The sequence below is a fragment of the Chiloscyllium plagiosum genome, chromosome 13, assembly GCF_004010195.1.
Source record: "Chiloscyllium plagiosum isolate BGI_BamShark_2017 chromosome 13, ASM401019v2, whole genome shotgun sequence".
In the NCBI taxonomy this organism is placed as follows: domain Eukaryota; kingdom Metazoa; phylum Chordata; class Chondrichthyes; order Orectolobiformes; family Hemiscylliidae; genus Chiloscyllium; species Chiloscyllium plagiosum.
The window spans coordinates 5,862,330-5,876,507 of record NC_057722.1 but is presented as its reverse complement, the minus strand read 5'-3'; the positions used below and the strand labels follow the sequence as shown (position 1 = coordinate 5,876,507).

Genomic DNA, 14,178 nt, shown 5'->3' with positions numbered 1-14,178 from the left:
GGGGGGGGTGAAATCACTCCTCTCCCTCACAGAGGATGGACAGGGCAGGGCTGGTCTCCACAGAATGCCATCCTGGGGGTGGAGGGGGGTGATGTGAGGTCAGGCGGGGACACACACACACAGCCCAGAGGCAGGTGGGCGAGCCTGTGAGGAGTAAATGTCAAACCTGGTACAGTGGAGAGTGCAGCCTGGGACGGTCCCTCAGTCTCAAACAAGGGCAGGAGCAGGAGGCCGGCCTCTTTCCTGGCACACATTCCCTCCTCGATCATCGAGCCATATCACGCAGCACAGACTTCACCAGAAACCCCCCCGACAGCGCAACCGTCAGCGGGCGGAGTGTGTTTTGGGGGGAGGGTGGGGCGGGGCGCGGGGGACACGGAGAGAGAAAGACAGCGGCCGACAGCAAACGCGGCCAGTTGAGCCAGCGGAAAGACTGAAGAAAGCCGGAGGACCGAGACTGCCCTCCACTATCCCGGCGGCCACCGCAACACGGCGCATGGAAAAGGGGGAGCCTGCGCGCACCGCCTCCAGACACGTTGGCGTCGAATCAGCGCTCGGAGGATCCGAGGGGAGGCCCTCCGGTATCCCAGCGATCACTGGGACAAGCGCTCAGCCGCAATCAGCGCTCGGAGGATCCGAGGGGAGGCCCTCCGGTATCCCAGCGATCACTGGGACAAGCGCTCAGCCGCAATCAGCGCTCGGAGGAGCCAGGAGAGGTCCTCCGGAATCCCAGGATTCTTTGAGAGTTGGCGCCATGGTAACGCGTTGCTGATGGCGTTGGAGCTGATCGCCTGTCAGCTTTTTCATGTACAGTAATTGAGATTGGGCAGGAGTGTTCAAAATCACGAGGGATCTCGACCGTGTAGGCAGGGAGAACATGTCCCCCCGTCCCCCCCCCCCATTGGTGGAGGTCCAGAGGAGGCACAGCTTCAAGGTGATTGACAAGAGAAGCAATGTCGACGTGTGGCTTTCACAGAGAGAGAGAGAGGTTAGCACCAGGAATAATGCTACCTGTGGGGGAGGGGAGGCAGATTTAAATGTGGCCTGCATAAATCACGGAAGAGAAACTACTTGTACTGATATAGAGATGACTGCAGATGCTGGAAACCGGATTCTGGATTAGTGGCGCTGGAAGAGCACAGCAGTTCAGGCAGCATCCGAGGAAAGGCTGGCGGGAAGTGGCACTCCGACCAACTGGCGCAGATTTTACGAGACGCCCCAGTATTTTGCTCTCTCAGGTTCGGCAGCACCTCCTCACGGTCGGGTTCCCATTCATTTGCTGGCCGTAGAGGACCCCCACACACCCCAACCCCACGTCTAATTGTCCACGAATTGTTTTCCTCAAGACTTGAGGGTCATTGTTGAGGGTGAATGGCCTCTTCCCAATCTATGACTCTATCAGTTCATTTGTTGTGCTGCCGCAGTGCCTGCCTGCATAACAACAGTCATTTCACTTTCGACACTTTTAGATTAGATTAGATTCCCGACAGTGTGGATACAGGCTCTTCAGCCCAACAAGTCCACACCGACCCTCCGAAGAGTAACCCACCCAAGACCCATTTCCCTCTGACTAACGCACCTAACCTATGGGCAACTGAGCATGGCCAATTCACCTGACCTGCACATCTTTGGATTGTGGGACTTTGGATTGTGGGACTTCGGTCAACTTCTGTGTAAATGCAAAATTTCTCCCACAACTACAGAAAAAAACTCAAACCAGAATATAGAAAGGTTCGCATTTATGTATTACCTTTCACAACCAAAGCATTTTATAGCCAAGCAAGTATTTTTGAGTGCCACCACTATGGTTCAGAAGGCACAGTAGCCAATTTGCATACAGCACAAGTTGATTACCCCCAATAATCTATTTTTATGATGTTGAATGAAGGATACGTACTGGCCAAAGCACTGAAAAAATCTGACCTGCTCTTCTTCCAATTTGTGCCATGAGGTCATTTATATCCACTTAAGAGGGCAGTTTCAATCAAAAGATAGCAGCACTCCCAACAGTACTGTACGGAGTGCTAGTTTACTCAAATCCTAGTGTATGACTTAAAACACATCTTTCTGATTCAGATATGAAAGCACTGTAATTCGAGTTATAGTTGGTTTAACTCTAACCTGGATTGTAGCTAAGACAATAATCCAGGTTGATAATAAGCTTCAACAGCTATGCCCCATACAGGTCTAAAATCAGCAATAATATTCACTATTCACGGTTCAGTGGCTTCCAGACATGCATATTGTGAGTGTTGGTGTGAACCAGACTAGGCCATGACAGAATGGCTTATTGTTCAGAGCCAGAATCAAAGAGTGGCCATGTCAACAAGGAGTGATTCTGCATTCTGAGTTAGCACATTTCGGCCAGGAGGAAATAAAGGGAGCAAACTCCAGAGAGATAGCGAAAATATATCAGTTGTTTACCAAATAAATTAGGCAGGGTATCTCACTCATACTTTAGTTTGTTTTTCACCGTCTCTGGTCCTAAGTCAATAATGTTGCAGAAGACACCTAAAACCAATTCAGACCTTGCCATCAAGCTGGCATCTACATCAGCTGGATCTTCTGACGTGATCTCTGATCATTTCAACGGCTCCTCAATTGTCCTGTCTTGGATTTTCCTCTGTGCATTTTCAGCATATGAACAAGAAGCAGCAGCAGGCCACTTAGACCTGTGATAAAAAGATCATGGTTGATCATGACACAGTCCTGCCTATCCCTAATAAACTTTCCTCTCCCTGCTTACCGAGAGTCTATCCATATTTTCCTTAAAGATATTAAAGGACTCTGCTTCCACCACCTTTTCATGAAGAGGCTTATGATTCTGAGGGGGAAAAAAAGGTTTAGGGTTAAGAGATTAAGAAATGCTTGCTATCTTTCTCACTCTGATTTTACTGTTCCTCGGATGCTGTCTGAGATCTTACTGCTCCCCTGATGCTGCCTGAACCGCTGTGCTTTTCCAGCACCATTCTAATCTTGACTCTGGTTTCCAGCATCTGCAGTCATTGTTTTTACCTGAGGAATGCAATAAGCAGTTCAGATGTTTACTAGACCAAATAGAATGGTCAGGTTGGCTTAGAAGGAAGTTTTGGAAAGACTGGAATTTAGAAGACCAAGAGACAGCTTGATTGATACTTGACTTTTTTTTGTAAATATTTTTATTGAAAAGAAAAAGGTTTTTGAGTTTTTTACAAGATTACAAAATTAATACAAAATAATGTAACCACTTCACAATACAATAACAACATCAATATAAAATTTAAAAAACTAACTACTAATCTACTCTACAAACTACCAAAACACAAAATAAGATATAAGAAAGAAGATTCCATATATAAAAAACACCACAGTATAGTACATAACTAACAACAAAAACAAGGTAAATAAATATATAAATAAGCATTCAAAATAAAATTATACTAAGATTAGATTAGATTCCCTACAGTGCGTAAACAGGCCCTTCGGCCCAACCAGTCCACACCAACCCTCCAAAGAATAACCCACCTAGACCCACTTCCCTCTGATTAATGTACCTAGCACTATGGGCAATTTAGCATGGCCAATTCACCTAACCTGCACATCTTTGGCCTGTGTCCGTTGTTCTCGATGTGATCCCCTCTACATTGGGGAGACCGGATGCCAAATTGCAGAACAGTTCAGAGAACACCTCCAGGACACACACACACCCAACAACCTCATCGCCCTGTAGCTGACCACGTCAACTTCCCCTCCCACTCCGCCGAGGACATGCAAGTCCTATGCCTCCTCCGTGGCCAAATTCAAGCCACCCAACACCTGAAGAAAGATTATCTCATCTTCCGCATTGGGACCCTCCAACCACACGGCATCAATGTCAATTTCAACAGTTTTCTCATCTCCCCTTCCCCCCACCTAATCCCAGATCCTACTCTCCAACTCGGCACCGCCCTCTTGAATTGTCCTCCCTGTCCATCTTCCTCCCCCACTTATCCGCTCCACCCTCCAATCTGACCTGTCACCATCATCCTCCACCTCCATCGACCTATCACATTCCCAGCTACCCTCCCTCCCAGACCCACCCCCTCCTATTTATCTCTCAGCCCCCTTGGGCACCCCCCCACATTCCTGATGAAGGGATTATGCCTGAAACTTTGCCTTTCCTGCTCCTTGGATGTTGCCTGATCTACTGTGCTTTTCCAGCGCCACAAGTTTTGACTCAGATCTCCAGCCCTCACTTTCTCCCGACCAAACTCCTATATAATTCAAGCAAGACTTCACTACTCCTGTATTCAAATCCTGTTACTCTGAAGGCTAACATGCCATAAGCGTTTCTAATTGCCACTGCACCTGCATGTCAAGGAGCTCATGTTGCCCCTAATAGCAGTATGAGGATGAGGTGCTGATATTTAGTTACTCTGTACGATGACCCCACAAGGAGCTGTTAATTTCCTGGTACCATTCATATGTTAATTGTAGCTGTTCTGAGTTGTAAGTGACTGTTTAATTTGAAAGTTTCTTTAACTAGAAATGAAGTGTGACACTTCACTGTGTATGGTGTGTGGTGCTACAGACATATCCTTGTCAAAGCGCTATATTTGAACTCATTGGTGAGGCAAAGTGCTTTAGGACGTGCTGAAGAAAGTAAGGAAGGACTTATGTTTGTGCAGCACCTTTTACAACATTAGGATATCTCAAAGCACTTTGCAGCCAATGAATTTCTTCTAAAGTGTAGTCACTGTAAAAAATGTTGAAAGCAACAGCTACATTTGTGCACAGCATGCTCCCACATAGCACTGTGAAAATAACCATATAAACTGTTTCATGGTTATTAGTTGAGAGACAAATATTGCCAAGAAATCATGAAGAATTGACCTGCTCTTTTGAATTGTGTTTTGGAACTTTCCAGGCAAGAAAGGTGCTGTGCTGAAAATGTGTTGCTGGAAAAGCGCAGCAGGTTTTACAATTTCAGCACCGCCTTCCTAACCTGCACTCTTCTTCCTGACCTCTCCGCCCCCCCCCCAGTCTGACCTATCACCCTCACCTTGACCTCTTTCCACCTATCACATTTCTGACGCCCCTCCCCCAAGTCCCTCCTCCCTACTTTTTAACTTAGCCTGCTGGACACACTTTCCTCATTACTGAAGAAGGGCTTATGCCCGAAACGTCGATTCTCCTGTTCCCTGGATGCTGCCTGACCTGCTGCGCTTTTCCAGCAACACATTTTCAGCTCTGATCTCCAGCATCTGCAGACCTCACTTTCTCCTCAAAGAAAGGTGCTGTGTTAAATGGAAGATCGTTCTATGACAAATGCCTTAGCATTCCTCTTAAGTAAATAGGTAAAAATAGTTGCAAAGTTGAGTGAATATTTAAAATAAGTCAGAGCTACTTAGAACCAAAATGAGGAGTTTTTTTTACTTAGAGGGTTATGAATCATTGGAGTTCCCTAGCACAGAGGGCTGCAGAAGCTCAGTTATTGAGTATATTTAAAATATAAATTAACGTTTTAAATATTAATGATGTAAAAAGATATGGGGTACTGTGGAAAAAGCTTTGAATGGGGTGATCAGATGTGATCATATTGTTGAACAGGCTCAATGGGTGAATGGTCTACTCCTGCTCCTACATTTCTCACAGCATAAAAATATGCAAGTGAGTATGGATCGTGAGCCCCAAAGTAACAGAAAGACTGCTACAATAAATTATATCGTTAAGTTTAGGAGATCTTTCCCATTTACACTAAAAGTGCACTTCAGCAACTTCAAAGGGATTTCCTAGGAATGCTCGGAACAAGAACAGCTTTCATGTTGAGAGTAGGCCTCAGAGCCAATGTCAGGCTCAGGACTTGATCTGCCAGAGAGGGTCTAGCTCAAGAGAAGGATAGCATTTGGCTATGGTGTTGATGGGGTGGAGGAGGACATTGAATGAGAAGAGTGCTAATAAGGATGTGGTTGGAAACTTGGGTCATACTGGTTTGGAGGTCTCTGGCTGGTTGCAGCCACTGGGGAGAGGTTTGGCAGCATCAATTTTATAGGACTGTGAGTGCAGTGAACATCAGGCCAGAGAACGGCATTCAAGCACATCCATTGTGGGATACAGTTGGAAGCTCCCAAAGCTCAGTAATAAGGAGTAAGCATAGAGTAATAGGGGAATGAATCTGGGTGGGATACTCTTCAGAGGGTCAGTGTGAACTTGTTGGGCCGAAGTACCTGTTTCCACACTGTAGGGATTCTAAAAAAAATGCAAAATACTTTGCTAATCAATTTAAAGGACACATCAGAAGCAAGTAAACTGACGAGGTGCACCTAATGATGAGTCTAACAGTGTAAACTGGCACAATGAATATTTTGATGCAAAAGGTATGACAGGAAATGTGTGTGACATTAGAGTATTGTAATCCTTATATTCCTGCTATGTAACCTTCGTTTCCTGTGATTGTTCTTTGTTATAATCACCTTTTAACCAGGATAAGTGGCTGTCAATCATCCTGATTACTTCAAAATAAAACTAAAGCAAAGAAGAACAAAAGAGGGAAGCAAAAATGTGGACAATTGTCAAGAAATTGCCGACTGGGGAATATTGGAACTCTCACCCACTCACTTGGTCACTGTTCAGGTCCCAAATATTTCTTCCAGGTGAAACAGCGTCATTCTGTTTGGCAGATTATATTTGGTGCTCTGAATATGGTCTCCTCTGCATTGGGTAATTGCTTTGTAGAGCACCTCCATTAAGATTACAAGTGTGGCTCATATTTTCTGATTGCTTGTCATTTTAATTTTCTGTCCCAGTCTGATCTATCTGTCTCCAGCCTCCTACAATGTTCAGTGAAGCACTTCATCTTTCTGCTGAGCACTTTACATCCTTCCAGACTCAGCATCAAGTTTAACCAGTTTTGATCTTCGTCACTGCTTCCATTCCCCTCAAACATTCTGGAAAAGTTTCTACCTCCTTTGGATTTATGATTTGATTCTTTATTTGTCTCATCACCCCCTTTTACTTTATGCCATCAATTCTTTCACCATTGAATATTTCTGTTTTTTTTACCCGAGGCTATAAAATTCGAATGTAGTACAGTACTTGTACTGGACCATGGTCAGTCTACATGTAGAACACTGTGCACGGTTCTGGTCTCCATAACATTACAGGCTTATAAAGCACTATAGGGAAATTCACTCATCCAGGAACTATTCAGAAATCACTGGACTCAGTGTTTGCAGGTAATTCTCAGAGACTTAAACAAATGTTACCAAAGTCAGATATTGCCTCCTAAGCCTGACACTACCTCTTCCCTATCCTGGATAAACCTCAGCAATCCTTCCTTACTTTGAAATTTATGCTACTAACCACCAGCTTCCTCCCAAAGTGCTACCACATCCCAGGATCATCACTTCAGTATGACAAAAACCAAAGAAAAATCTCTCCCAGTGAAACCAAAACTTGTGACAAATTTCTCACCAACAACAGTAAATGCAGAATCACCCTCTTCCAAATACTATTGAACATCCTTGATGTTCCTCCTTAATCGTAGTTTAACTGACAGGCAATATGGCTTAGCTACACAAAGTAAATGTCTACATAGAAAATAAAGGTGTCTCATTTGCAGTTTTCAATAATGGACAAAATCACAGAGTTCAATACCAAAAACAACCTAAAATTCCACAATTTAATCTAATACAACTGGGATTTAACTTATTCCATCAACTACATGACATAGTCATTGAGCTGTCCAGACAGAAACAGACCCTTCAGTCCAACTCATCCATGTGACCAGACATCCTAAATTAATCTAGTCCCATTTGCCAGCTTTTAGCCCATATCCTCCAAACCCTTCCTATTCAAATATCCATTCAGATGCTTTGAAATGTTGTAATTGTACCAGCCTCCACCACTTTCTCTGGCAGCTCATTCCATACATACCAGCCTCCACCACTTTCTCTGGCAGCTCATTCCATACACGCACCACCATCTGCGTGAAAATGTTGCACCTTAGATCCCATCTCACCTTAAACCTATGCCCTCTAGTTTTGGACTCCCTTACACTGGGGAAAGGACCTTGAGTATTCACCCTGTTCATGCCCCCCATGATATTATAAATCTCTATACGGTCACCCCTTAGACTCTGCTGCTCCAGGGAGAATGCCCCCTGCACATTCAGCCTCTCCCTATTACTGAAATCCTCAACTCTGGAAATATCCTTGTAAATTTTTTCTGAAGTTTTTCAAGTTTAACAACATTCTTCCTAGAGCAGGGAGACCAGAATTGAAAGCAGTATTCCAAAAGTGGTCAAACCAATATCCTGTACAGCCACAACATGACCACCCAACCTCCTATACTCAGTGCACTGACCAATAAAGGCAAGTGTACCAAATACCTTCTTCACTATCCTGTCTACCTGCAACTCTACTTTCAAGGAACTATGAACTTGCATTCCATGTTAGCACTCCCCAGTTTCTTACCCCTATTAAGGTTGTTATAAAACTAATTACTTGTGGTATTCCTTACATATTCCCTGGTCTTCCAAGTGCAGCACACCGGGAATCTGTTTTATATTAGGGTGTTATCAGTGGCGTACAGGAAAGGGTTTGGCAGGAAGAAACAGTGATTTTGCAGAGGCTTAAAAATATAGTAAAAGAACCTTATGTATTATCAGGGGGTAGTCATTCGACAAAAGGGATATAGTGAAGTTTGCAGTCACAAGTTAATCTCATAGTGAGTGATGAAGCAGAGGGCAGTGGAAAGATAGCAAATGCGTGACAGAAGGTTCAATGTGCAGATATGGAGGTTTCCAGAGACAAGGAAGATAACAGTACTACAGGAATTATTTTAATTTATTTTGAAACAAGAAGTGTCTGCTCAGATGGGAGATATATTTGTAGAATTGAAAACAATTTGTTCAGGAACAGCAGAAAATACATTTACCTAACAAGGTTATCTATTTTCAATAAAATTAAGGTTTTACAAATGAAAAACAGCCTTAGGGATAGTATGAGAAATGACCGGAAAAAAGAATTAAAGTCAGCAGTTGGAAATATGAATTAAATAAAGATGGACAGGAAATTAATCAATTGAATCAAGTCGTCAGATTGGCAGAAAGTTGGGGAAATAATGGTATAAGTATTTAAAATTCAAGATGGAAAGAATTCTTGAAAAATTAAAATAAACTTGGTAAAGCTCCAAGAAAAAATAGACTTACACAGAATTGGAAGAAATCAAATGAAATGTGTAAAGTTGATAAATTAAAAGAAGATGTATAAAGTTGGCAATGTGGTATAAAATTTTAAAAATCAAAATCAGCAAAAAAATGTATTTGTTAAATAAAAGAGTCAACTGAATCTGCCTATCCCTTCATACAGCCTTACAGCTGAGAGGCAGAATTACAGAGTGATTCTCTGTAGGACATCCAGTTGTAAGAGCAGTGGACAGGATAGCATATTTGGTATGTTAACTGGGGATAATCTGATACCTGTAACTTTGGGCTCTAGCTAGTGTTCACAGTGTGACAGTCGGTGACAAAATAATTTCTTCAGGTTCCTTCCTTTTCTCAAGGGTTGGATGCAGTATTAGACCAGTGGCTTCTATTGTCAGCAACAGCCTTTTTGCAACTAGGTTTCATTGCTAACTGTGGGATCATATTTTGTAAGGTACAAATCTTTTCTGAGGTGACTGGCCAGAAGAATACATCTTCAGGAGAGCCGTTATCCTCTAATTAGTATAATCTGCGTCTTCCATCATTCCATCCTAATGCAGAGCTGAGGACACTGTGGAACGCTGATAAGCCTTGGCCATACTTAAAACTAGAGTGTGTGCCAGTAATGAATGAGATACTAGTCCTGTGACTGAAATACCCAATATTCCCAAAAATTACTGGTACCAGAAGTAAGGAAATTTGACATAGGAAGTGCATTTGGTTGCAAGAAATTTGATAATTTGAATACATCTGTCCCACTAGCTTGCTTTTGTGGTGAAGGTCCTGCATTTTATAACAGCACAGAATATGCCAGACTTACTACGTTTTTGCAGCAATTTCTGTTTTTGTTTCAGATTTCCAGCATCCACAGTCCTTTGTTTTATTCTCGTTCTGTATTATTCTATTCAGCTCTTTCCCTTTTTCTTTGTGATTGCCCATGGGAGGGAGGTCAAAAGTGGGTGAGCTTTGGAAACAGTGATTCCCAGACAGAGGGTCAGTGTTCTGCTGCATTCGGAACAGGCTGCAAGGTTCAAAGTGAGAGGGCAGAAGAGTCCGCAAACAACCTCGTCAAAAAGCTAATGAATGGCTTGGGGAGGGCCACTTGGAGATTTGCAAAGCAGCCATGTGAAAGTGTGAACCCTCTGAGGCACATTGCTGCCATCATGTATTGTTGTTGCTGAATTAAGTATTGGTGAGGGAAAAGGTTATTGAAACTGTGGTGCTCAAAGCATGACACAAAATTGGGATCACTTTAGCAGAGTGAGTCAAATACCTTGTGGATAGTTCTGTTTTACAGGAGATGGTGGAGTGGTAGCAATGTAATTGGACCAGTGATCAAGGCTAATACATAGATTCAAATCCCACTACAATTTAAAATTCTAGTAAAATAATCTGGAATTGAAATCTCCTTCAAGGTAAGAAATCTGGTGACTTTACCCGTGGCCTGAATGTCATTCCAGACCCAAAGCAATATGGTTAACTTTTAACAAGTGCTGGCTTTTCCAGTGACATCATGTTACTTGAACAGTAAAGGAAAAGCTGCTGGCTCTGTGTTCTCTGTTGCTGTATTCTGCCAGCCTGGTCATTGCTACCAACTGCCTTTGGGCATTGCCACAAATTTGGCATTGAGAAAGTGAGGACTGCAGATGCTGGAAATCAGTGTCAAAAAGTGTGGCACTGGAAAAGCACAGCCAGTCAGGCACAATTCGAGGAGTAGGAGAGTCGACATTTCGAGCATTAGTTCTTTGTCAGGAATGTGAGTTGAGGGAGCCAAGGGTGCTGAGAGATAAATGGGAGGGGGGTGGGGCTGGGAATGCTATAGGTCATTGCAAGTGCGGGGTGATGGTCATAGGTCAGAACGGAAGGTGGGAAGGAAGATGGACAGCTAGAACGATTCAAGAGGGCGGTGCCGAGTTGGAAGGTTGGATCTGGGATAGGGTGGGGGGGAGGGGTGATGAGCTGAAAATGTGTTGCTGGAAAAGCGCAGCAGGTCAGGCAGCATCCAGGGAACAGGAGAATCGACGTTTCGGGCATAAGCCCTTCTTCAGGGAGGGGTGATGAGGAAACTGGTGAAAATGACATTGGTCCCTTGTGATTGGAGGATCCCAAGGTGGAAGATGAGGTATTCTTTCTCCAGTTATCGGGTGGCTAGGTCCAGGAGGACTTGCATGTCCTTGGCAGAGTAGCAGGGGAGTTGAAGTAGTCAGACTCCGGGCAGTGGGGTTGTTTAGTGCGTGTGTCCAGAAGTGTTCTGTGAAACATTCTGCAAGTTGATGTCCTGTCTCCCCAATGTAGAGGAGGCCACGTCGAGAGTAACAGACACAGTAGATGAGGTGTTTGAAGGTGCAGGAAAATCTCTGCCGAATGTAGAAGAATCCTTTGGGGTGAGCGAGGAGATCTGGGTGCAAGTTTTACACCTCTTGCAGTGGCAAGGGAAGGTGCCAGGAGTGGAGGGTCAGTTGGTGGGGCGTGGGGATCTAATGAGGGAATTACAGAGGGAATGGTCTCTGCAGAATGCTGAAAGGGATGGGGAGGGAAGTATATCTCTGGCGGTGGGGTCTGACTTTGGTGGTCGATACAGTCATCAATATAGCAGAGGAAAAGATGGGGAATTGTGCTGGTGTAACTACGGAATATGGACTGTTCCAGGTACCCGATAAAGAGACAGGTGTAGCTGGGGTCTACATGGGTACCCATGGCTACCTCTTTAGTCTGGAGGAAATAGGAGGATTTGAAGGAGAAATTGTTGAGGGTGAGGACCAGTTCAGCCAATTAAATGAGCATGTTGGTGGAAGGATACTGGTTGGATAGGCGGGAGAGGAAGAAACAGAAGGCTTGGATAGCCTTTGTCATGGCAGATGGACATGTGCAGGGACTGGATATCCATGGTGAAGATGAGGCATTCGGGGCCAGGAACCAAACGTTATGGAGGAGGTTCATCAACTTCATGAACTTCTTCCACCTTGACCTCAAGTTCACCTGGACCATCTCGGACACCTCCCTTCCCTTTCTGGACCTCTGCATCTCCATCTCCAACAATCGACTCAACATGGACATCTACTTCAAACCCACTGACTCCCACAGCTACCTAGACGACACCTCGTCCCACCCCTATTCCTGTAAAAATGCAATCCCTTACTCTCAATTCCTCCGCCTCCGCCGTACCTGCTCCCAAGAGGACCAACTCCACTCCAGGACATCCCAGATGGCATTCAAGGACCACAATTTCCCCTCCCACATGGTCAACCATGCCCTCCAGCACTTCTATTCGACTTCCCACACCTTCGCCCTTGGGCCCCACCCTTCCAAATGCAATAAGGACAGAACACCCCCCGTCCTCACCTTCCACCCCACCAACCTCCGGATACAACACATCATCCTCTGCCATTTCTGCCACCTAGAGTCAGACCCCACCACCAGAGATATATTTTCCTCCCCACCCTTTTCAGCATTCTGCAGAGACAATTCCCTCCCAACTCCCTCATTAGATCCACGCTCCCCCACCGACCCACCCTCCACTCCTGGCACCTTCCCTTGCCACCGCAAGAGGTGTAAAACTTGTGGTCACAACACAACCCCCACCTCCACTCCAAGGCCCCAAATGATTCTTCTGCATCCGGCAGAGATTTTCCTGCACCATCAAACACCACCACAACCCCACCCCCCCCAACCTGATGAAGAGCTTTTGCCCGAAATGCTGATTCCTCTGCTCCACAGATGCTGCCTGACTGGCTGTGCTTTTCCAGCACAACACGTTTTGACACAAGTTCTGTATGTCCTGGCCAGAGCACATGAAAAGAAAGAAAAGTATTATATTTTTTTGTGTGTTTAAATTCTGTTTCTAAAATGGATAACCTTTCTGGAGTCATTTCCAGAAACTTCGGAACTCCCAACTTTGTATAGATATTTACATAAACAAATGGTTTGGAGACAAGTCAACTCCTTTCAACCAGTTCAGGACAAAGGAAAACACAAGATCTGTAATTTTAACATGGGAGCTGATGCTTTTACAGTTACCTTAACACCTCGCAACGGAAACACTGACAGGTGAGGTAAAGCTTCACGGCTAGGTTAAAGGCCTTCCAATTAGCCCACTGAGATGAATACTCAGCACCTGAAATGCCTGTCATTGTCACATGAACTGAAATTGGAGCTTGTTGAATGTCTTAAATTGATGATTCTGGGCTTCTAAGTTAATAACTGTCTGACCTCCACAGAGAAAGCAGGACTGTAGGGTGAGTTGGCAGTCTGCCTCAGATCCTCCATCACTGTCTACAAGTTGGAAAGAAGATTACGCTTTGCCTGCAAAAACGAAAAACCACTGGACCAACTCAACAATGCAACTTTTACTGGACAGACCACCAGGAAATTGTGAACTGTTCTTTAATACCTCTGGATTTACTAAAACCCGTAATTTATGGCCTATCTCCTCTCCTGTCTTCCTTAATTTCCTGAGGGCATGTGTGTTTTAAATGCTTTGTCAATAAATCCTATCTTTGATGTCAACTTAAAGAATTTTATTGTAAGGTTATTTTTAAAAATGGAATCTAAACACAAGAATGTGAGGAACACCATTCTGCCTATCTCAGTAAGGGATGGAAGTAAAAGTGAAAGTCATGCTTTCACTGTCTCAAATTTCTCTCGCCTAATTGGGTCTTTACATATTAAATTAGCATTGCTTCAGTGACACAGATACAGTAGGGGGTCTGGACCTAGAAATGATCTAGGCAACGTGCCTGAACTTGACCCCAGATTAAAAGTTCAACCTTATGTAATTGCTATTTCAGTGTTATATCCACTCTTTTAATCGAATATCAGCTTCAAACCCTTTTTTTGGAGCATGCAGGAAGATTGAAGGTGAGATTGGTAGACAGACGGTTACACGATCTATAATATGGGTATCTTTGAGATAGGATGAGCTGAGGATTAAAGTGTGACAAACTGTAGCTAGTAGGAAACAATGGATCAGAAAGTGGGAATAAATCCCTTGAATGTTCACTTGGATCTAAGGTTGC

At 44.2% G+C, this 14,178-nt stretch overlaps 1 protein-coding gene and 1 long non-coding RNA gene across 5 annotated transcripts in view; one reads left to right on the top strand and one right to left on the bottom strand.

Annotated features, from left to right (window-relative positions):
* Positions 1–894, bottom strand: part of ammecr1 (AMMECR nuclear protein 1) — a 60,189-nt gene extending 59,295 nt beyond the window's left edge. For 3 of the 4 annotated variants that reach the window (XM_043701759.1, XM_043701760.1, XM_043701762.1), the window contains exon 1: positions 167–249. Coding sequence is in view for 1 of the 4 variants with exons in the window: in XM_043701761.1 (XP_043557696.1) it covers positions 167–269 (103 nt within the window). In the remaining 3 variants the exon portion in view is untranslated. Of the gene's footprint in view, positions 1–166 lie in introns of all 4 variants that reach the window. The other variant, XM_043701761.1, reaches the window with a different exon arrangement.
* A 1-nt stretch (position 895) lies between these two features.
* Positions 896–13,675, top strand: LOC122555714. Its single transcript, XR_006313343.1, has 2 exons — positions 896–988; positions 13,381–13,675. It is a non-coding gene; the product is annotated as an uncharacterized LOC122555714 (long non-coding RNA).
* The last annotated feature ends 503 nt before the right edge of the window (positions 13,676–14,178 follow it).